Source organism: Balearica regulorum, chromosome 2 (genome assembly GCF_011004875.1).
Source record: "Balearica regulorum gibbericeps isolate bBalReg1 chromosome 2, bBalReg1.pri, whole genome shotgun sequence".
Classification (NCBI taxonomy): domain Eukaryota; kingdom Metazoa; phylum Chordata; class Aves; order Gruiformes; family Gruidae; genus Balearica; species Balearica regulorum.
This window is the reverse complement of record NC_046185.1, coordinates 80,157,842-80,180,447: the sequence shown is the minus strand read 5'-3', so window position 1 is coordinate 80,180,447 and position 22,606 is coordinate 80,157,842. Positions and strand designations below refer to the sequence as shown.

The 22,606-nt window shown below is 43.3% G+C and overlaps 1 protein-coding gene across 1 annotated transcript in view; it reads right to left on the bottom strand.

Moving 5' to 3' along the window:
- The window catches only part of ANKRD33B (ankyrin repeat domain 33B), a 48,007-nt gene extending 29,786 nt beyond the window's left edge, over positions 1-18,221 (bottom strand). Inside the window, exon 1 of the mRNA XM_075747119.1 lies at positions 17,684-18,221. Within this exon, the coding sequence (XP_075603234.1) occupies positions 17,684-18,124 (441 nt within the window). The 5' untranslated portion in view covers positions 18,125-18,221. The remainder of the gene's footprint in view (positions 1-17,683) is intronic.
- Between the last annotated feature and the right edge of the window lie 4,385 nt (positions 18,222-22,606).

The window sequence follows — 22,606 nt, the reverse complement described above, 5'->3', positions numbered from 1 at the left end:
CATTAATATTTGTGCAATTTTTCTATTTCATAATAATGAAGAGCATGATAGAGAAGCAAACTCTCCAACCATTGGATAAGCACAGGGTGGTTAGCAGTAAACAGGAATAAGGAGAATAAAAAGCTGGGATGAAGAGGTATTTCTGTATTTAAAAGCAAGATAGTATGTGTTGGTGTAACTAAATATTCTATTATAAATTTGGCATTTTGTTATTAGCAATGTGTGACATATTCTTAGTGTAAGTTTTCAGCTGTGCAGCCTAATACATCACACTGAACAAAACCCATTACATTTCCACCTCATAAAGGAATAACAGTAATTTTTCTAAAGTTAGTCCGTGTTCATTTAGCTGTCACTCACGGGCTACACTCGTGGACAAATCAAACAGTTTTATAGGAGGCTGAGGCAAAACCAGAAGATTGACATTTCTACATCCGATTGATGATTAAATATACCTAACCACAATTAAGATGCTAAATGATAAATGTTTTGTCTACATCTTTTTGGCACTTAACTTCTTTTTGTTTCATCATAACTGAATATGTGGAGCACCACCTGTCCTTCTTCAGCAGCAGACCTGTAGGAGCATCCTTAAACCCATCTGTGCGCGGCCTGAGAACAGTAAATCTCAGCGGCATGAAACCTCCCAGCTCCACGCAGAGCTGCCCGCGGAGCTGAGCTGGGCACACCAGCAGCACAACCGGTTGCCAAAACTTGCTCTTCTCTTGCCCTGCGGGTGGACACAGGACTTGGGAGCAGCAAACGCTGTCCTTCATTACCACCAAATCTACACATGTGTTGTTTCTTCAGCCATAACCTCTAGAAGCAAATGCACTGAGGTCTGTGTTTTCTGTTCTGCTTTTTTTAATTCCTCTAATGTGCATTTTATCATCCAGTGGTGAATGTTTCATTTCCCAGGACTGACTCTCCCACCTCGTTCTTTTGCCAAAGAAAAGAAATGTACAACTAATACTTTCAGTTTTGAAAAAGTAAGAATTGATGTGCTAACGATGTAGCCTTCAAAGCCTCTGAGCCCTTTATTTCACAGAGAACTTTCCACTTGCTACAGAAGTCCACCAGACCGTGCCCAACACTACCAAGCAAGAACCAAAAACCCTTTCCACATCTCAGGAAGGACATACAGGTCAGATGAAATTGCATCAGCTACACAAAGGCAATGGCTCATACAAGAGCAGTAAACTGAAGGAGATGTGTACCTTAATTATTTAGAAGAAAACTGTTTTTCAGGTTATGATCTTTTCTATTTTTGAGTCAGGTTTCTCACCCTCCTTCCTTAAAAAAGCGTGTGCTAACTCATCTTACTCAGCTGGATATTAGAAAGCACAGGGAGGAAATATTAAGGTCTTGCCTCTACTAGAAGACTGAAAACTTATAATTTCCTTCTCTTTTTTTAAGCTTATGTACAAGCAAAAGAACTTTTACATCCAGATTTGAAAATTACTCATTTAATAGCATTTTACTTTCCATATATCCTCATTCATTCATATTAAATTGTTTGTGGCATGAGGAACCTCATCAGTACGTGCTTTTCTGCGTCAGATGTCTCTGGCCTAAATACTTGCTTAAGGACAAAAACTCCAGTATGCTTAGAGAGATTTAAAATCTTTTCAGAGAATATATAAGCAATTTTCTAAGTAATTTCTGGTTTCCCTGTCACTTCTACTAAAATTTTCATCACTCTTTTGAAATGCTTTGATCTGGAGATAGGCTGTGAAGCTGTCGGTTTCCACTGGCTTTTATTTTTAATTCAATAGGAATTAAGGTAACTTACTTCTGTGTAAAAAAGCTGCACTGTAATAAAAACGACGAGAAGGTTTGTTACGATCTTCCTTCACTTGCACCGATGAGAAAGGCAAAATTTTACAGAAGTGAAATGAAATGGAAACCAAAAGATATAAACAAGCATGGTAAAACTTATGGTTTTCTCCCTCAGTTTTCAGGCACCTGAAAGCAGTCACAGGTTTTCTCCTAAACCAGATAATTTTCAAATGTTTTGCTAAGTGTTTGGAGTTGTTTTTCTACTTCTCTGACACAAAATGAGAGAAAACTCCTTGGTAATCCTGCAATATTTTTAAGAGCAGGAGGTCTGGTCTTTGTATTTCGACTTCAAAATTCTGGGCAAGATGTTTCCTGTTCCCTTCAGAGTCCAACTCCTTCAATCCACCTCTGGAAAGAGACAGACAATAGGAAATACGTAAAATGAAGACTTGTTGCAATTAATTGATACTAACTAAATTAGTATCAAAATCCTACAGCCAAAAATCACCTTCTTCCCCTTAACATTTGAAAATCTCATATTGGAACTTTGCACAGTAGAATTGTTGTTAATAACATGATTATACCAACTGACATCGCTTTGTAGCAGTAATCTTAAAAGTTCAGCCAATACAAGTAGAGTTCAAAATCGTGTATTTTGGAATAATATTATTGATTGCAGTAGCGCAAATAATGAGGTGAAGTCTTTCCAGATACACTCCCTGAAGACCTTAAAATCTGAAAGGGAACAACAGGACACGACTGTGGGAAGGAAGAGAGAAGCAATTTTGTGAAATTAATGACGACAATATTTGAACGCTGTTGTTAGTTTTTATATCACGTGAATGATCCTCACGTGCCCTTTCCCCCGTGACTGATAAGCTGCCAAATTGTATAGGCTTTGCTGTAATTCTTATTTCCTATAAGACACACACTAACAATTTAGTGATAAATCAGAACTGATGCAATCGCAGTACTAGAAATAGAAATTACACAAGGAAGTGGAAAATATGGTATTCAAAGTCTGAACTAGGTACCTAAGTGCTATTTTAAACAACTTCCTCCCCAGAGGAATGTAGTTTGTGGACAGCAAGGAGTAAACAGAAAAGAAGGGCCAATATACACATTAAATTCACCAAATACAATTACAATTACTATTTTGCATTACAGAAACTTTAGTAGTGATTTTTTTTTTTTTTTAATTCTCAAAACAATGTATTTCACCACGGATATATTTGAATGAAATTTTCAGACTCTGCAGATTGGCAGATGAATGACAGTAGGCTAGTTAACAAGAGATATTAATTACAGAATTGTGAATGGTACTTTTCCGCACACTCCACTTGTCCAAATAATAATGGCAGTATAGAGAGCTGAAATTTTTAAACGCAATGGCTATTTTTCCCTGTGAGCAGTCCAGCATGAAGCCAGCAGCCCTCATTTCACTCTGCTGGGGAGATGTACTTCAGTGAGACGTGCACTACAGCTAGGCAGAGTCAACTTTTCACATAACTCTTTAATATCCACGAATGTGGCCTGACGAGCAGGTCCAGCTCTGAACCCCTGCTCCAGCAGACTCAGCCCGGGTACCTGAGCGGGAAGCGGCACCACGAGCGTGCACCTGCGGGTTTGGTGCCGGTGGCCCCGGTACCGTGCTCCCGCGCTGCCACGGCTCTTCCTTCGCACCCATACCAAAGGAAACCCCGTGTTCTTAAAATCCTTCCTCTCTGCGATATTTATCACACGGATCACATGTATTTATGCTATTTAATTGGCAACGTTAATCTGTTTTGCCACACGGTTACTATGTCTAACAGGGTGACCGAATTTGTGGTTCTAGCACAAGAGGGTAGGAGTTTCTACTGGTCTAGCATCAAGTACTAAAACTCCAAAGACAGGTCATAGTATTTTTTGGTGACACCTGATAGCTAGGGGATTTCATAGCTTTAACGCCAGCAGAAAAGAGAGTGATAGACCTCAGATACAAAACACACTGGGGAACAGCATCATCTTCCTTGAAAAGTCCAGGCAATTATTTTTTTCTTATTTGAACTCATATCTTTAGAGGACAATCCATTCACTGTACATTTGTAATCTGTGAAAAGCACTGTAACAATCACATAGCTGCACATCAAAATACTGCAGCTCCACCCGCACCCATCTGTGAGTGGAGCCTCCGCTCATAAATCAACTGTACTGACTGTAATAAGCATAAACTAGGTCAAGCTAAAAATGTCCATGGAAAGATAAAATGACAATAGTAAGTGAAAGGCATTTCACAATCTTGCATCTTAGAGAAAAGTAATTTAGGTGATAAATTTTAAGAGAAAGGCTGACATTTATTCACTATGTCTCTTTCTTTTTTTCTTTCTTTGTGTCTTGGGATGCTTATAGTGCTTACTGCTTCTAAAATGTCTCATATGAGTATTAAATATTTCAATGTTTGTTTCACATCATATCACTAACGGGATGATTGGGACGTAATGTATGGTGGGAAAGGACTACGGTATCTGCTTATATTTTCAGAATTCAAAAGCAACTATATTTATTGCAACAGGTCTGATTTGGTAAGGCAGCTCTTGCCTGTCAGATTTTATTATCTTGCTTTCGCAAGGAATTTTCCACATGTATGTAATGGATCCAATACACTTCATGGGAACTTGTACGGAGATGTCTTGTACCAAGACATCTGAATTCGGTAAACTGCATACATGCTATTTTAATTCAGGTAAGGTACTAACAAGATGATTGTGTACCTAGCACTCAGTTCGGGTTCCTATTCCACAGGCAGTTCTGCTCAGAAGTATCTTCACGCATGGGCATGCCTGTTGCATCCTCACAAGAGGAAGAATTTTCCAGGCTGGGAAATGCCTGCGGCCTGTCCAGCAGCAGAGCAGTAAAACACAACAAAGAGCAACGGACAAGACCCTCCTTTCCACACATGATAAATAGGTGGCAAGGAAGATTCAGTCCCACCCTACGTAAATGGTGGCGGGATGCAGCCCAGTGTGGACTCCGTCCTGCTGTCTGGCGCTGGCCCCAGAGCTGCCTGAGCCTTCCTCACAGCCACCGCTTGTGGGCCGCAGGGCAGTCCCCGCGTGGGGCATCGCGCTGGTTTTCTCCCCCTGGGTACGAGGAAGACGCTTTCACTCCATTCCCGGGGATGGAAATTAAGTGCTTTCTTTCCCTGTCACCTGTGAAACGGCAAATGCTTTCACGCCCCCGTCAAATCACCAACCGCGGTTGCCCCCCAGGAACAACTTGGGGTTTATTCCACGCTGGCGTTTCCGCGCGGGGAGCTCTGCTGAAGCGGCGCCGCAGAGCAGCATCCGTGACGCGGTCACGCTGCCGTGTCTCCTGCGCAGGCAGGACTCGCCGAACGCGGTGGTGACCAATGCCTGGAGCACGGCAGGGAAAATAACCTGTGGCTTCCCAGCCGCGGTTTTCCTCTGGCCGCTGTTGCTCGGTACATCTAGGCATTTACAATGCAGTGCTGCTTGTCCCAGCGCAACCAGAAAACTCTTCTATTGTGCTTGCGCTTTTTGCTAGCTCGGAAGGCCTTTATAAGTCTAAATACTAAAGTTTCATTAATATTTGTGGTACTTCATTTTCCAAACCCAACCAATACTTGTTATTCTGTACTGTTTGTCTAGCAAGCTATTGCTATTTCATGCTCTTTGTAGAAAATCTTTCTTTGTACAAAGAAAAATATTTTAAATTAACTCCTTTATGGACCTGAGCTTTGACTCTGCTTTCTTTTGAAAACTTTCAAACCCATATGATGCTTCCAGATACACAGAGGTACCCTACCACCTTCCGAAAAAAAAATCTTCCCTTTCCTTTCATCCACACCTAAAGAGGCTTTTATGAATACATGGCTATCCTTCCCGTATTTCCCAGCCAAATGTTAAACAGGCGTGCCAAGCCTTTTTTCATATGAGCTACAAATAGCAAGACACCTAGGTTTACTAAAAAAAAAAAAAAAAAAAAAAAAAAAAAAAGCCAAATACCCCCTGAAAGGCTGCTTTTATGAACGTTTTTAAAATGTTATCCGCCACTGTTCCACTTCAGAAAACTAATAACAATGGCTTACGTGTGAGCCCGCCTCTCCACTAGTAATAGAGACAAAACTTCCCCGAGGGCCCAATTCTGAGCTGCGGTGGCTGCTGGCAACATCTCTCGTCACCAGCGGCTGGTCTGTCTACACACAGGCTGCCCCAAAGATTGCGCCTCACGTACTAAGAGGCAAAGAGGCAAAAGAAAAAAAAAAAACAAACCCCAACCCAGATATGTGAGAGGGTATTACAGGATCAAGCTCAAAACGTGATATATCCGAAATATGTGAAGCAACAAAAGCCCGACCATGAGTCATTCCCGTTTTGCATCAGCTTGCTTTCAAGTTGCTCCCTGTGGAATTTAACAAACATAATAGAAAATAATAGAATTGAAAAATGGGAACTATTTCCACATTGTGGGTTTTTCCCACAGTGCATACAATTTGAATTGCTAATTCACTGCCAGATGTGCCACTACAGACTCTGTGACAACCATCCTCTTCCTAAGGTACTTAATTATTTCTTATTGTGACACACTGGGTATGCTACAGGATTATATTTAGCCCAGGTTGGAGGGGTTTCAGTTTTGTTTTTAATGAAATAACCCTTAGAAATGGGTAAATTCAAACTGATGTGGCATAACATGTTAAATAATTTAAAATGGTAAGCTTCTGAAAGTAACTTTATTTATGAAAACATTAAAGGTGAACTCCTGTCTCCAGTAAAGCCCGTGGGAGTTCTTCATTGCTTTCACACCCTCCAGAGATTTTCTTTTCTATTTAAAAAAAAATCTACCAGCAGCTTTTAGTAGGTGGCCTTTGTTCAACTTTACCTCAGTCACAAAAGTTAAACCTAATTCCACAGTGTAACAACAGGCAATATAGGAAGAACATGCAGAAAAATTGTTAGCAGGCGATATATTTTTTAGGTCGGTTGCTAAAAAAACTACCCAGAACAGGATGACTTGTATAAACAAAGTATGAGCGTTGGAAAAGGCATCAAAATTAATGACAAAACTACTAATTTGGGAAAAACTGGAGCATCATATTACCTATGTCATCATACCTGAAAGCTATTTCATCGTATCTGTAATGAGTACACAGCATTTGCAAACAGGTACCAATTTTAGTATCAGTGTAGTTAATGATTTCCAAAGCCATATCAGAGCAGGAAATATCACCAGTCCTTTCAAATGATGCTAGTTTGGGCACTTTTAATTGAAAAGTCCAAAAAAAAAAAAAAAAGATTAATTAGGAGAACGACTTGGGATTCAGAGAAAGCCTGGGCCAAGCGCCAGGTGTGTGGACACCGTTGGTTCCCTTCAGAGAGGCTGACTCTGAGTAGGGTGGACGTGCTCTTGTGTCAGAGATGGTTTCCTCCGGCAACGCGCACACAGCCCGTGCTCATCTAGTGGGGTCTTCTGCAAGTAAAAGGCTGCCGACGCTTTCCAAATCAATCTTTATTTCAAAATTAATAGTCAGTTTTAGTTAGTGATCATGTACTACTTTTCTTTAGAGGAAGAAAAACCTGTTTTGATGAAATGTAATTTAAAATAAACCTGAAGCATGTTAGGTTCATCTGGAACGAAGCAACCGACACCTGTAAAGTCATTCAACAGTTACTGCTCAGCCTCACTATCATTCTCCTCCTTGAAGTACTACCAACACATAATAGTATTATGATAAATCACCTGATTTTTGTTGGGTCTCTGTCACACAGTAATTGTTACCAGAATGTATAACGGGGCTTTGTTTTTTTTATCTTTCAGTCTATCTCTTCTTGAGTAATAGAACAGATTTTGAATGCCATAGTACCTGCTGAAATGTCTGGATAGATCCAAATAGATATTTTGATTACTTCTACTCCTTGATCAACATTTGTTAGTATTTATTTTCATAGGTTATATTATTCCCGAGTACATATACAAGACCATATGACAGAAATTAATATGGCAACAGAGTGGTTCCTGTGGCACATGCAAAAGTGAACCTATCTCAAAAGCCTTTTTGAAATGTCCCCTGAAACCCGGCAACAAGCCTGACAGCGTGAAAAGGACACATCTCTGAAAAGGGCATTACCCAACGAGGGGCTGAACATCCTCACCCCTGCCTTTCCACATGGCAGCGCTGCCTCCGGTCCTCCAGGAGCCACAGCCCGCATCACTGCTTCCAGCGCTAGCGGGACCGAAGGACGTGAAAGGAACTCAAAGTTGAGCTCTTGATGATGCTGAAAGATGCGGCACTGGGGACCTGCTGTCCCTCACAGCTGGCATCTGAACCCATCGCTCCTGTGGCACTTCTTAGCAGGCAGCTCTGAGCCCAGCGCCTGACATGGGACCATTTATTCTTTCTTCCTCAGAGACCCTGCCTCGAGACCTAAAGTCTTGATAAATGAGGTACCATACAATGACTTACTGGTACTTAGCTTGGAGCTGAAGAATTTGGGAATTTTGGGGCTTTTGGACCCTCTTCCTTTCCCAACGTACCTGAAGCCCAGTAGCTCCTACAGGCTACTGAAACTCAACAGGACCCAGCTTTTCAGAGCAATCAGGTGCTTCTTAGTGGTGCCATCTGTTTCAACTTCCATTTTCTTCCTGAGAAACAGTACTGGCAGGCACTTTGTTTCAGGTCAGGCATGAAGTCTGAAAAGTGATTTCTATACAGAGTAGTATCTTAATTCAAGGAGCACGCCTTACTCAAAAATTTGAAACACCCCTAAGCTACCTTAGGCTCATGGACAAGTGCTACTGGAAACTACATTTTTTTCCTCCAGGTTAGAAATCTTAGCTTTTGAGAAGGGGAAGGTAGAAGAACAACAGTGCCCAGAGGTTAATCATTTCCATTGGTATGTATGTGTGTATGTCAGGTATCAGTAGAGCTGCTGGGATCAAAACAATGCAAGGGTTCTCCACATAGTGATGCATTCTTTATATATGTCACTGGACACTGAAACTGATTGAATAGCTCAATAATGAATGCCTGAATACCACCACAAAATAGCAAGGAGCTACAGCTTCGTTTAGTTTTGGTCTTATCATATCCTCTTTAAAAAAAAAAAAGACAACACCTGCTAATGAATACAGATACAGCATGGAAAACCTAGGGCCATGAGAAGAGCAACCAAAGGCTTTCGGGATTGTCAGCCTCTGTGTAGTTTCGTACTAATGGAAGATGCCCTCTTCTTCTTAACTTCTGATTCTGAATTTGCAACAGCCATGCTGCCCGCATCCCAGATGTGGGGTCTCTAAAATCACGCCTTTTAAAACTTACTCATACCCAAAATAGTTTTTAAGCTCCAAGTTTTGTGGTTGGTTTCTGCTTAGGGGTGAATTGTAAATACAACCGAAACCCAAGTGCCTGTCCTTCAAAAACTCCCTGCCTTTGTCCTCTCTGGGAAGATGGGCTGAACACCTCTGGCAGGTTTCAGGCCACACAAACTCTGTCACAGATGTGATTATACTCTGGAAAGAAGAAGCACGCTCAGCTCTGCCTCTGAGGACTCTCAGTCCAAAGCCAGGCCAGCTGGAGGACCCCTCAATAACCACTGAGAACAGCCCACTTCTCTGAGGCCACCCCAAAGCCACCAAGCAACGTCAACCAGCGGTTACTTCATCAGTAATTTTACATTAAGGAGAATTCCCAGACCTTTTTGGAGAGGTCCAGTTTTAAGGCACCGTTGACGCTACCAATGCTCTGTGCGTTGTATGGAGCTGAAAAGCCAGAACCACAACACTTAGATTTAGAGCAATAATAGGGAGGCAAAGCAGAACTGGGAAGAAATTATAAACATTGCTTATTTACTGCTATAAGAAGATACAGGACTGCTGGGATAGACAGAAAAAAAGGAAAAATAACCTTTTTTTTTCATGTCCCAGGATGTTTCTAGGGTTTTCTTATCCTGTATCAGGCTGCGGTTAAAAACCCAAGTCTTCTGCATGGGAGACTTCAGTCCCACCAGAAGCAATAAGGAGAGCAATATCACTTTCTTCTTCTATATCTCCTTTATTGCAGGATTTAAACCTGACTTTTCTAAAGAAAGAAAGTGCTCTTCATGGACTTTTCTGAAGCGCCTTTCTGCCTCTTAAGTTCTTTTAGACCTACTCTTTTTTGCAGTTTCAGCATCACAAATTGCAAAACTTTTGTCTGAAGTTGCCTAGATATCTACAATGTCTGTGCATTACTTCCAAAAAACCCTTTTTTAAATACCAAGCTACAAGAACCTCAAATTTATGTAAATCTTGAATTTCTGCCTCAATAAAAGTTCAGGGAAAGGATCTTAGGGACCTTTAAGGGAGAAAATTAGTGCCAATATTCCTTCTTGAGTAATTCTTCCATATGAATATAAATTTCCATTTCCCAATGGGATGAAGGAATCAGCAGTGTCACATTGTGCATTGTGAAATAAACCTGAGAGATTCTCCTGGAAGCATGCAGTAAGGCATCTTGAGGTCACATTTCTTACCTGTGTTAGAGGCCTGTTCTGTTAAAGACACCATTATAGATCTGTCATAATGATTGATGACAGATGTCCCAAACAACCAGTCTTGTTAGACTATCATTAGATTCTAAATGCAGCTACATTTTATTATACCTGGAGTCAACCTGTGCTCAGCTGGGTAACCAGGATCAGTGCTGCACCTCTGAGGAGCTCTGCAAGTCCCAATACTTGATTTAAGATACTAATGTGAAACACTGCTTAAAGAAGAACAAAAGATTGCTATGACCTTTACTTCTGGGCTGCTGCCAGGCTAAAACCATCCCTCCTGTTCCGTATACTTTGCATTAAGCAATTTGTCAAAATTCTTCAAGGAAACTGCTCTTCATCTAATTTCTCTAAAAGCTGCATCACTTGAAACTAGATTAAATTTGTACAACTTTCTCATGTTGATGAGGTCTTCAGATCCATATCTATCAATTTCCATAAGAGTTATATCTGTTAGCTCATGCTGCTTTTTACAGCAAGTACAAATTACATCTTACAACCTGTCTATTATTATATCTTACTACCTGTCTATCCTCCTGCATGGAGGATGCAGCAGGTCTGGTCACACATTTCCAGTGGTCTGCTAAAGGCCTGCATTTCTATTCTTTGTGTCTAAGCACCCTCATGGTCCTTATTAATTGTTCTCTTTACTCCGTAGAAATCATGTTCTGCACATATACTTCTTCTTCAGTTAAGTTCTTTTAAAAGATATGTTTCTGTGCCAGAGTTACAAAGGCATTACTCACCTAACACTTCAGACGAACGCAGACGAGGGCAGGCAGACAGCTAACCTGCCCACGCTCTTCTGCAACGCCTCTGAGTGCCTGTCTGTATCAATCTGGTCCATACTCTGGTTTGCTCACTGGATTCTCTCTTAGCCAACTGACTTTATATTTTCCATGCTCTATGTGTTCCTTTCTGGTGGTTTCCCTTCAGGTGTAATTACAGTATTTGAAGGGTTCCCAATTTGTTTTGAGCAGTTTCGGTGTTTTGACAATTATTCCTTGCCTCGCTTTGCTCACTCACTCCTTTTTTAAACACATACATATTTCCAGGGACTTTTTGCAGTGTATTTGGGTAGTTCTGTACTTTTCTGAAGGATTTAAATTAGATTACTCTTGCCATTAGGGTCTTTTTAAAACTATTTCCACCCTAAAAAATTCCCTTTCATGGTTTAGTGTCACAACATTAAGTTTCAATACAATCCTTCCCACGAAAATACCTTGTATGAGAGATTATGAGAGAACTGAAACTGCCTATAAAAATATGAAAAAGTTCCCAGCACTGTAGCAGATGATTTTCTTCACATCCTTTTTCTGACATGGGGTGACTTATGCTATATGCCATGATGACGGAAAAGCAGTATGTGGCAAGGAGATCTTTATCCCTCACCACAAAATGCTGGACTCCTAATTTTTTATTTTTGCAAGTTAACAATGTGAAGGCAACAAAAATAATAAAAACAGGTTAACGGAGTGTTATACAAGCTCGGGCACTTTTTGTGACTTGGGCACTTTGTGACTTTCCCGAAAAGCATTATCCAGCGCAATATTCCCGTACCCAAGAAGTGGGAACTGAAGCACTGGCACCCTGTCCTTCTCAGACAGTCACAATTTTGGGAGCACAGCCCTTTTGGCAAAGATGAATTTGGGCGTCAACTCCATGAAGAACTCACTGTGCATCTCTCTGTGAAAAACTCTGAAGGGTAACGCTCCCTAAACTCGCCGAGTTGCGGAGGAGCAGTCTGCAGGACAGGGCAGGGAGACCAGTGTGACATGCCCGATGCCTCCAACGCCGTCACGGGGCCAATAAGGAGACTGGGTGAGCGATGCCATTCCAAAATGTCCTTTTACGGCCAGCAACACGCAAACAGACCTAGGCTGCATTCAGAGAAACACCTCCGCTCGATTCAGGGGGTTGCTCTCTGATGCTCCCCAAGGCATCGTGTCCACTTCAGGAGGTGTGCACGATGCCCAGATGAGGAGTCTCATGTGCCCAGTCTCTGCAAACTCTCTCAAAAGTCAGCAGAGGGAGGCTTTTGGCAGGAGGTGAGGGGACAGCAGTTAGAGCATGGGCATAACATAGAAACCTAAATCACCCTCTGGAGAAACCCACTGCTCTCTGCTGAGGAGAGAAGGACAACGGGGAAACCATCTTCCTAATTCATGCACTACACCATGGTGTGAACTGCCCCTCAGGAAACTTCTCTCCTGCTCCTACTTCTCTGGGCTTACTTCCACGGCTGGCACAACCCTACGTTCTCACACGCTTTTCAAGTAGGTTTCTAGCCAGGACGTGACTACTTTGTTGATGCTTAGTCAGTAACAGCAACTTCCAGGTTTTTGATGCATCATTGTCCCTCCCCAGGTTATTCTTCATTTGTTTTTTCTACTAAGCATCATGAGAGGGGAAATCAAAAGAAATTTAGATCAAGAACAAAAATAACCTTCAAAACTCTGTTTTCTTCCTTCAGCAGTAAAAGGAGAGAAGAAAAAACAAACAAATCCAGACCTGCTTAGTGACAGAGCTGCAGAACTACATGCCTCAAAGGAAAACTTACTCCAGAGCAGTGCTGATCAACAGCATCCTCTATAAAGCATTATTGGGAAAAGCTAACTGTGCTCATATATGGATTTAGGAATATTTTCTGAAAGGAGAAGAAAGAGCTTACAAGCTGAGCCACATAGATTATTTTGTCTTCACACCTTTTAAGGGGACAAAATAAAGATCACAAATGTAGGATCTCCACTAGGTAAAGGTATACTTACAACAATAAACTCTTTAATTGCAAATTGGTTCCTAGCTGTCTATGAAACCGGATGAAAGATTCATTGAACAATGACATAAAAAATAAAAAGCTGAAAAAGACTACAGCAGAATATTTTCATACATACATCAAGTCTAAAATACAGAGTTACAGAATATCTACTAATACAGACTATACCACATGAATGGTTAACACAAAACCTTTCTACAGATGAGCTGCAGTGATTACTTTCAATCCGACATGAGAATGTTCTTTGCCTTCTTTTCTCTCTCTCACTCCCATCCCTTATCGCCTTCTCTATTGTCATGGCAAATTTCTAAATTTGCTTTCATTCTGCAGTTAGGTAACACCAGATTTTAAAACTCTGTCTTTCTAAGTATATATAATTCTGGCCTCCAGGCAAGATTTAATATGAAGTGGTGTTAAGCTTCTGAGATGCAAATATCTGAAATTCTAGAAATGTGGCTAGTAAGGAGACAAAACCAGTCCCAGCATGTAGAGGAAAGCATTTTCCAGACCACTCTTTGGTCTCAGCCAGATCAGGAGATTTCCCCAGAGCCACAATTTTATCTTCTCCTATATGTTTGCAAATCCCTCTTTATTGCCAGCCTGGGGCAGGTAAATACATCCACATTAGTGAATGAGAGGCCGCCCTGCATGATCTACAATTAGTATATTATATGCTGTCGTAGTTGTTTTCCAAATATTTCAAAATTAGATTTGGCAAGGAGAGGAAACGAGCAGTACCAAGCCAGTCTTTCGGGACTCCGTATACACGTGGCAGTGCAGCAGAAGATGCAGGGATCAGCCCTTGGGGATCCTGCGCAGACAGGGATGGATAAACTGTTGTTGTCTTGACAGTAATGAAAACGAAACAGGGCAGGTACCGGTCTTCAGGCTACATGTAGTGACTAATAAATCGGATGTTGTGGAGCCTGGTTTACTGCAGGAAGGTGAATTTAATGAAAAACTGTCCCTGGCAGGTGGTTCTGCCGCTCACGAACAGAGCATGAGAAAAATACGTTTCTGCAGAAACCCCATGACAAGACACTGTCCAGGCTGGGAAAATTGACTCAAAAGAGAGAATAGATGTATTTCAATAAAAAGGATGGATGAAAAAATAAGTAAAGTTACCTCTGGATCTTAGCGTTTCTGGAAATAATTCCTTCTGAATCCTAAATTTATACATTTACACTTTAGGGACGAGGTAAAAATTTAAAACCAAAACAATAACAAAACTCCAGTTGTTCGTGTGCAAACTCATTTAAAATATTTAATCTTTAGAAATTTTCTTGTTCTTGTTATGTTTTGTGAGTTGTATTTAATTACATTCAGAATCAAAATACAGTATTGTCTTACTACCATAGCCTGTTACATGTTTTGTCTATTTTGAAGGAAAAAAAAAATTAAGTTGTGAAACCAAAACTGAACTTAACAGAGGTTATCAGATCAGAGTTGTGAAAATAGTTAATATACTCAGTTGGACAGCCCTCCCTTCGCCATCCCACTTCTCAAAAAGTAAGTTATTCTTCCTTCTCTCTCCTGCCTCACAGAAAAGAAACAAGATCTCAGAAGAAACAAAAGTTCATCTTATTTATTCACAGTGTAAAAAATAAAAGACAAAAGAAAAGATGCTTTGCGATAAATATATGCCAGATAGCATTGTAAACAAACATTATCCTGGTGAAAGAAGATGCTGAAAGCCAACAGTACAGATTTCAGCAACTGAAAAATTTCCTTAGCACAACTGGTTGTCCTGGGTTTCGGCTGGGATAGAGTTAATTTTCACAAGGAGCTGGGAGGGGACACAGCCAGGACAGGTGACCCAAACTAGCCAAAGGGATATTCCATACCATATGACATCATGCTTGGTATATAAAGGGGGGCTGGCCGGGGAGGAGGAGCCGCTGCAACCGGCTGGGCATCGGTTCCAGGCAGCGAGCAAATTGCATTGTGTATCACCCGCTTTGTATATTGTGTGATAAGTACTGCTGTTGTTGTTTTCCTCTCCCTTTGCTGTCCCAGTGAACTGTCCTTATCCCAACCCACAAGTTTTACCTTTTTCTTCCAATTCTGCTCCCCATCCCACTGGGCTGGGGAAGGAGTGAGCGAGCGGCCGCGTGGTGCTCAGCTCCCGGCTGGGGCTGAACCACGGCAGCGGTGTATGTAATTTGTACCGTGACTTTTTGGCAGTAAAACTAAGTTTTGTTTACGGCTAATGTGCAATGCAAATTCAAGAGCTGCAAAAATTCCACAGAAAGGGCGATAAACAACCTGAGCAAAACTTCCCTTTTGTCGGGTAAAATTCTCTGAAAAAGGTGGTTTTCTGTTGCAAAATAATGTGAATTTGCACTGATGTTCCCTGTGAGGATGTCGGGACTGCAGTCACACCTGATGTTTCAGCTTCCTAGCAGAAAGGTTGCTCCTATCCCATTCACATCTGTCTGGAAAAGTTAGACTGTCCTGCTCCGCACTGCTGTGACTAGGGCACTTCGTGAGTGTTTATATCCCCTCATGTAGAGAGAGAAACTGGATTCATGTCTTCCACATCATTAAAGAGGCTTCCAGAAGTTGCTGAGTTACAGAACTTCTTTTGTTTTGTTTTCATAAAAAAACCCCAGAAAACAAAACTTGATGTCAAATTTTAATTTCAGGTCAAATGGAATATTTGCTTAGGTAGAAAAAAAACTTTTTTTTTTTTTTTTTTTTAACTGTATCAACAAATAAGAGGAACTTTCAGTTTGGACGCAAGGGATTCAAGCTACAATTTTGTTTCTTTTCTGGGAAGCTGGAGAGATAAAGAAGAATAAAGAAGAATAATTTGCTTTTTGGGAAGTGGGATAGTGAAGGAAGGGCTGTCCAACCAGGCAAATTCACAGTTTTCACTACCACTACCCTGCTCTGACCACCTCTGCAGAAGGCGCTGCTGTGGGATGAGGGCTGATGCTTATGCTGAACTTGTCCATACCCCCTGACTCGGCTCTGCACGACCCCAGCCCTGAGACGGAGGATGCCTCCAGCTTCACAGCCAGCTGCATCCCCTCTGCTGGGAGGGAAGGCCACCCTTTCAGAAAGGACAGCTGTGGGACACTTGCCCTTTTACGCCACACGTACAATGGGGCCAAAGCTCGCCCACCATCACACACTTGAGGCACGCTGAAGCAATGGACCTCAGCGGAGGCGAGCGTCCACACCGTGCCGGGGCTGGGTTTGGGCTCCTGCTGAGGCCCAGACCTCACATACAGGGTAGACGTATCTGCAGGATCTTCAAAATCTCCTGCGATGTATGTTTGGATCTCGCGTGTTACTAAGAGTATAACTACACCGTGTGTTGGCTTGGGCAGAAAAGTTGATTTAAAACATTTCTACCCTCTGCTGCTCGTTCCCATGCCCGTGCCATAGTTCGCTGCCCCCTCACATGTGTTAATACAACTTCTTGTATTTGTATCTGTTGCAGAAGTTTACTGTAAACCAGATCACTAAAAATCTGTATTAAAACCAATCCTTTGGGGAGGAAGTAAAGCTATTTTGTAGGAAAAGTCCTACAAGTACATACACCTAAGACACAAAAAAGCCCCTCTCCAAACAGCCCCTAACCCTAATTATTGCATTATTTTTGATGCAAAGACCACTTATTTTGCCAGAATGTACAAGTCAGTTGCCCAGCTAAAATCACGCAGGCTTTCTTTCAACATATTCCTGTCACAGCCTAGTTGGAGAAAATTACTTGTAGTTTGCATAAAGAATCTCAAAAAAAAAAAATCTTAGTTTTAATATAAATTGTAGTAATACTAGTGAGAGAAGTTGCTATTGCTAATCTTCAATATTGTTGCTCAAATGTCTCAGTTACGCACTACCCAGGAAATCTTTCCCAAGTTTTCACCTTCTGATTTAGTGAAGTACACTTCTGTCCCTGCAATTAACTTGAGAAAGAGGCAAAAACTGAATCACAAACCTTGTAGTGACACAAAATCTAAAAATAGGCCACCGACAACAAAACACATACCAGAAGAACTCCGAAAAGTCTGATTTTAGCACAGGAATACCCCAAGCCCTGCTTGGCATTCTAGGACGTGGGAGCAAGCTTACATTTTGGGGGGAGCTAAACAAACAAACAAAACACAAAAAAAGAAAGAAACCACAAACTTTGAACAGTTGTTCAAATTCTTCAAGTGAAAAGCGTGAAGTACTGCCGGGGATGGGCTGCGCAGCCAAGAGGAAGGTTTAGCACTGCTGAACACGACCGTTACTAGTGATACCACTCTCCCCGGTAAACTGTGGGAAAGCAAGGCGAAACTCAAAACCGATGGTGGGAAAACTGGAATCTCAACCTTTCTCTCCTGCCATAAACCAGACCCTTCCTTTGCCAGAGACGGAAAGCCACACCTAGCAGGGCGAAGCTTCAAGCCCTTCTCCCGTCCCCGCTGCAGCGGGTCCTGTCCCCCACGGGGCTGCAGTGTCACCCAACCCACGCACGCCTGCCCCCGCCCCCTCCCCCGGCTCTGCTCCGCGGGGGATTCGGGGGTGACGCGGCAGCGGAGATGCTCTCCCCTCCGCGGGGGTGCCGCGGCGGCCGGGGGCGGGCACGGCGCGGGATGCTCACCCGGCGGTTGCGGTCGGTCTCCCGCACCTCCTCCTCCTCGGGGCCTTGGCGGATGAGCGCCTTGAGCACGACGGCGTTGTTGGTGCAGCAGGCTCGGAAGAAGCTGAGCCCCTCGGGGCTGTCGCGCTCCCCCCGCTCCAGGGACCAGCGATCCTCGTCCTCCTCGTCCTCCAGCCCCCTCGGCGGGTAGAAGGAGTCGTCCGAGGCGATGCTGCAGGTGTCGGGCAGCTCGGAGAAGTCCTCGTACTCCTCGCAATCCTCTTCCTCCTCCTCATACTCCTCCTCGTCCTCCTCCTCGTCCAGCCCCTCGGCGGCAGCCCCCGCCGCCCCCTGCTCGGGGCTGCTCTCCGCCTCGGCGCTGGGCACCTCCGCCGCCGCCGCCGGCGCGGGGCAGACCCGCTCCCCGGCCAGCTGCTCCCCGTCCCCCGACAGCAGCACCATGGTGGCCCCGGGGCCGGGACGCGGGAGCTCCTCTCCGCCCCGAGCGGCGCCCGGCCCCGCGGCCAGCGGCCCCGGTTCCGCCGGTTCTCTCACGGCGGCCGGCGCCCCCGGCAGCCCCCCGCCCGCCCGCCGAGCGCTGCCCGGCCGGGAGTTGCGGCTCTTCCCCGTGCAAACCCGCGGCGGGCAGGGGCTTTCTCTGCCCACCCCCCCCCCCCCCCAACCTCACGCAAGTTTCAGGCCCCTCCCGCGGGTCGCCCTGCAGCAGCCCGGTGGCCGGCCGCCCCCGGGACGGAGCATGCTGCCGCCCGAGGTTTCCCCGGGGCGGGGGGGTGTGGGGGGCGGTCCGGGCCCGCTTACCGCCGGCGGTCCGGCAGAGCGGCGGCTGAGATAAGCGGGGAGAGGCTGCCAGCAGGCAGGGCAGGTCTGGGGAGAGGAGGCAGTTGGCAAACTCCTGGCCCGTAATCCGCTCAGCATCTCTTTGAGAAGATTTGGGCTCCGGCTTAGCGCGCTGACATCAGGGGCGCGGTGTAGAAGCGCTTTGCCGGGGGGGGAGCGGGCAGCTGCCGCGGCTGCTCCTTCCGCGCCGCGCAAGGGAATTGCAGCTGCCAGGTGGGAACACCTGAATTCCCAGCGCACCTCCGAGCTCCGCGCAGGGCCCGCTGAGCCGCCCGGCCTCTCAGTCCCGCGGCGTGCCTCGCACCGCGGCCGTGGGCGCGCTTCCGTGCGGAGAGACCGCCCGCTGCAAGCCCACCCGCGGGTGGGAGAGGCGGGGCGGGGGGGGGGGGAGTGGGGCCGGCGGTACCCGGGGCAGGTGAGGGAGAGGCTGCCACTGGGCCTTCAGCACAAATTGCGTGGTCCGGAAAGCTGTGGTTACAGAGATGTGTGTGAAACTTTGCAGGAATACGATTAGCCTGTGTAGCATTCGTCTTTTTAAATAAATATTGAAACTAAGGAAAATGATTATACAGAATTTGAATGCTTTGAGGGAGAGCTTACTTTAAAGCAAATAATTCATTAAATCACATAACACAGTCTTGACAGTTTACCAACTGTAGAGATGTCAGGCACGTACTTTTTATGGAAGGCATTTGGAGATTAGGTTGAGAGGCATAATGCATGTATAAACTGAGCTCCTGCTTTGTTACAGTTCTTCTGAAACCTTTGTCCCTTTCAAATACCACGGATTAGCACTGTTCTCCGGCAGGGAAATGGTGAGGGAAAACCTTTTGGCCAACAAACCAGGATATTTGGTTTCTTCAAGAGCACTTTGAAGCGACCGTCATATACATGACACGCTTCAGCAGGTGAATGAACGTCCAGGGTCCAGCTCCTGCTAGAAGCTGCTATTTCTGCATGAGGTGAGGTAGAGTGTGATACACACTTTTTCATTAAAAGAAGGTATGAATGGAAAGTAGAATGTCACTGTGATTAAAGGAGGCCAAGTAGTAGGTGTTTACAGTCTTTCATGAAAACATCATGTGAACCAGACGTCATGGGTGACACAAAGCCAGTGACTTCTTGCTGATCTCTAACTGGTGGGGTTAGCCCCGTGCCTACCAGAAGGATATCGGTGATCAGAATTAGCAATAAATAGCTCCCTGATTGGCTGCTTCTGCAAAGCAGCTAAACTGGGAAGAAAGGAGATTAAACTGTTCTCCCACCTCCAGACACCTCTGAGATCACAGCTGACGTATATTACCTACCACTGCCAGTCTCCAGTTACGTGTGTAGAGAAAGGCCCTTACTCTGATACTGCTGGATGTGTCTGTTCCCAAATCAAATGCTTCTGAGTCGACTTTACCTGCAGCATGACATCTCCATAGGATCAACTTTTTGCTCTTATTGCCTATCAATTTGTTAGGTATTTGCATTCACATAGTTTAAGGGCTCCATTCAGTTAACTCTTTGTTTCTTACTCAGTTAGCATGGCCACTGATCTGCTCAACAGAATGTCATTTCTTAGACTCATATTTGCATTCTGGAAGAACTTCATTTTTTCCATGAGACCCTGCAGCTGGCAGGGAGCATTTGCATTGTTCTCAGCCTGAACTCATCATAGAAGCTCAGGAAGATATTTGGCTCTAGTAACTTTGAAGAGCAGAAAAATAAAAAAAAAAAAAATTTTAACTAGAGGGGAAAAAAATTTGGGGGGTGAAGATTCAGCTCATCTGTAAGAACTGATTCATCAAAATACCTGATATAGATTTATAAATAAAGATTATTTATTTTAAAAAATAATTTAAATTATAATTTAAATTATAATTTAAATAATAATTTACATTATAATTATTTAAATTATAATTTAAATTATAATTATTTAAATTATAATTTAAATTATAAATATTTCCTTTATAAAGTATATATAAAGATTTACTTTATTTAGCAGATTATTTTTTTTTACATGAAATATGTTAACAAAGATGCAGGCAGCAGTAACTTTGAATCGCAAACACCCCCCCTGCCCCCAAAACCCAACCCTGAAAAAACTCTTATTCTTACTAGAGGGAAACAAGTGTTATTTCAGTGTAAGAAAAGATGTTTCATTCTGAAAATTCATGCTTATTTTTAGTCTCAGTTCAGAGTTTACCTTATTGGCTTATTAATGGAGAAGAAATGAATCAGTTCACTCCCACAGCTGTAGTGGTTCTGCGAGGACCTCAGACATGAAAACTGTTTTCTCTCGCCGAAGCTTGACGCTTTCATCCTTTCTCTCAAAGAATAGTGCTATATTGCTTGAGCTTTCAAAGCAAGGTGTCAGGCTAGCACAGAGCAGACACTGTGTTTGCCATTGAATTTTTCACTTTTACAACTGCTGTTGAGACTGTAGTTCAAATTATTTAATCTCTGTGCTGCTTGACAATAAGCTACCACGGAAAGGTGCAGCTAATTGGACATAAACTGTTACATGGTTCTCTAAGGTGATGCTGCAGCTGTATATCTTGTCAGCGTAGAGGCTCCCACCGAGGCTAGTCTGCTTGGGCACGGTTCTAGGTTTGGCATAGATTATGCCTGGTTTCTCAGTTCCTTCAGTGACACAGCTTGTAGGTAGCAAACGGGGTTTCTTGTCATTTGTGCTTCACTATGCAAATCAAATTAAAACAATGTGAAGAAAGGCCATAGGTTAAGTCTGCAAATGCTTTCAAATTATGAAAAAAAAAGCGCCATTTTTATGGCATTTGTAAGAGGGCAGCCTCAAACCTTTCATCCAGAAAAGATACCAGTTAACATCAGTGCAGTTAAATGCTGGTGTTTATAAACGTTGTAATAAAAGCAAAGAAATGAAGATTATAATCTTAAAGCAAATAGCCCAGAATTATTAGTCATTATCATCACCAGTAGCTCATAAAAATTTATTACTGGGAATTAACAAGACAGGAAATTAAAATATCCAGAGCAGATCCCACCTGTCCCTATGCAGCCAGAGCTTCCCTTGAAGAAAGCAATTTTTGGAATGACTACAGCATTGGGTGCCCCCAATTTGCCTCATTAAGTTTTGTAAGCCATTTTATTGATAAACAATTCTGAGATTGAGATTTAATGAGATTCATGTGCAATAGTAAAATTAGTATCAAGATTCAGTGAGTGTTAGGTGTCCTTTTCACATTCGGTAATTTAACGTAAGGAAAAAATTCACAACACACTGAAATTTATTGCCAGTATTCTTAAAAATGAGATCTAGTCATAACAAAAGCATTGGCTTTCTTAATAAAATTAGATAAAAAAATATTTAGGTTTGGTTGCTTACGTTGCTTAAGTATCTGAAATTTCTGATTAACAAGAAGCCTGCTTATGTTTTATTTTTACCCATCTGATATCTATGCATTTACTGTTGAAATTCTGAGTGTATTTCTCTCTATTTCTGAGTTTATCTGGCTGTAAAAACCTACCAGATGAGAATCTGAGGCTTAGTTATCATTCGTTGGTAAGCCATTTATGCTGTTTATGCACCTTCCTGGTGTATTCCCACAAATTGGCAACTTAAGCGGGTTCAGTGATTCAAGGGTTTTATAAATTCTCGGTTGCACATCAGATATAGGTTTTTCTGCAGCCAGTTGGCTCTTCACCCGTTGCTTTGTAGGTTGGTGCTGGAGCATATGAAAGGATGGAGCAGCGTATCGTTACCTGGCAGTACGAGCAGTCGTAGCAATACCACACTGTTCAACATAAGAGCCGTCTCGCTTCCTTCCTTTCTTTCTCTGTTGAATGGCTTGTAAAAGCTCTTTTTTTTGAGATGCACAGAAGTGGGCACTGGGCCGCTCTTTGGCACTTCCACCAGCGCCGCCAGAAGAAGTATTCAGAGCACAAGGAAACCTCTCTCGAGCGATCTGCCCATCTTCACAGATGGGAGAGGAGCTGAAGCCTCCTAAAGGCCAACGCAGGGAATGGGATCGGTGGCAGGACGTAAGCCAGCATCACCCCAACGCTAACCTGGTCCGTGCCGCAGGTCACCACAGGTGCCTCTGTGGAGGAAACGTAGGCACT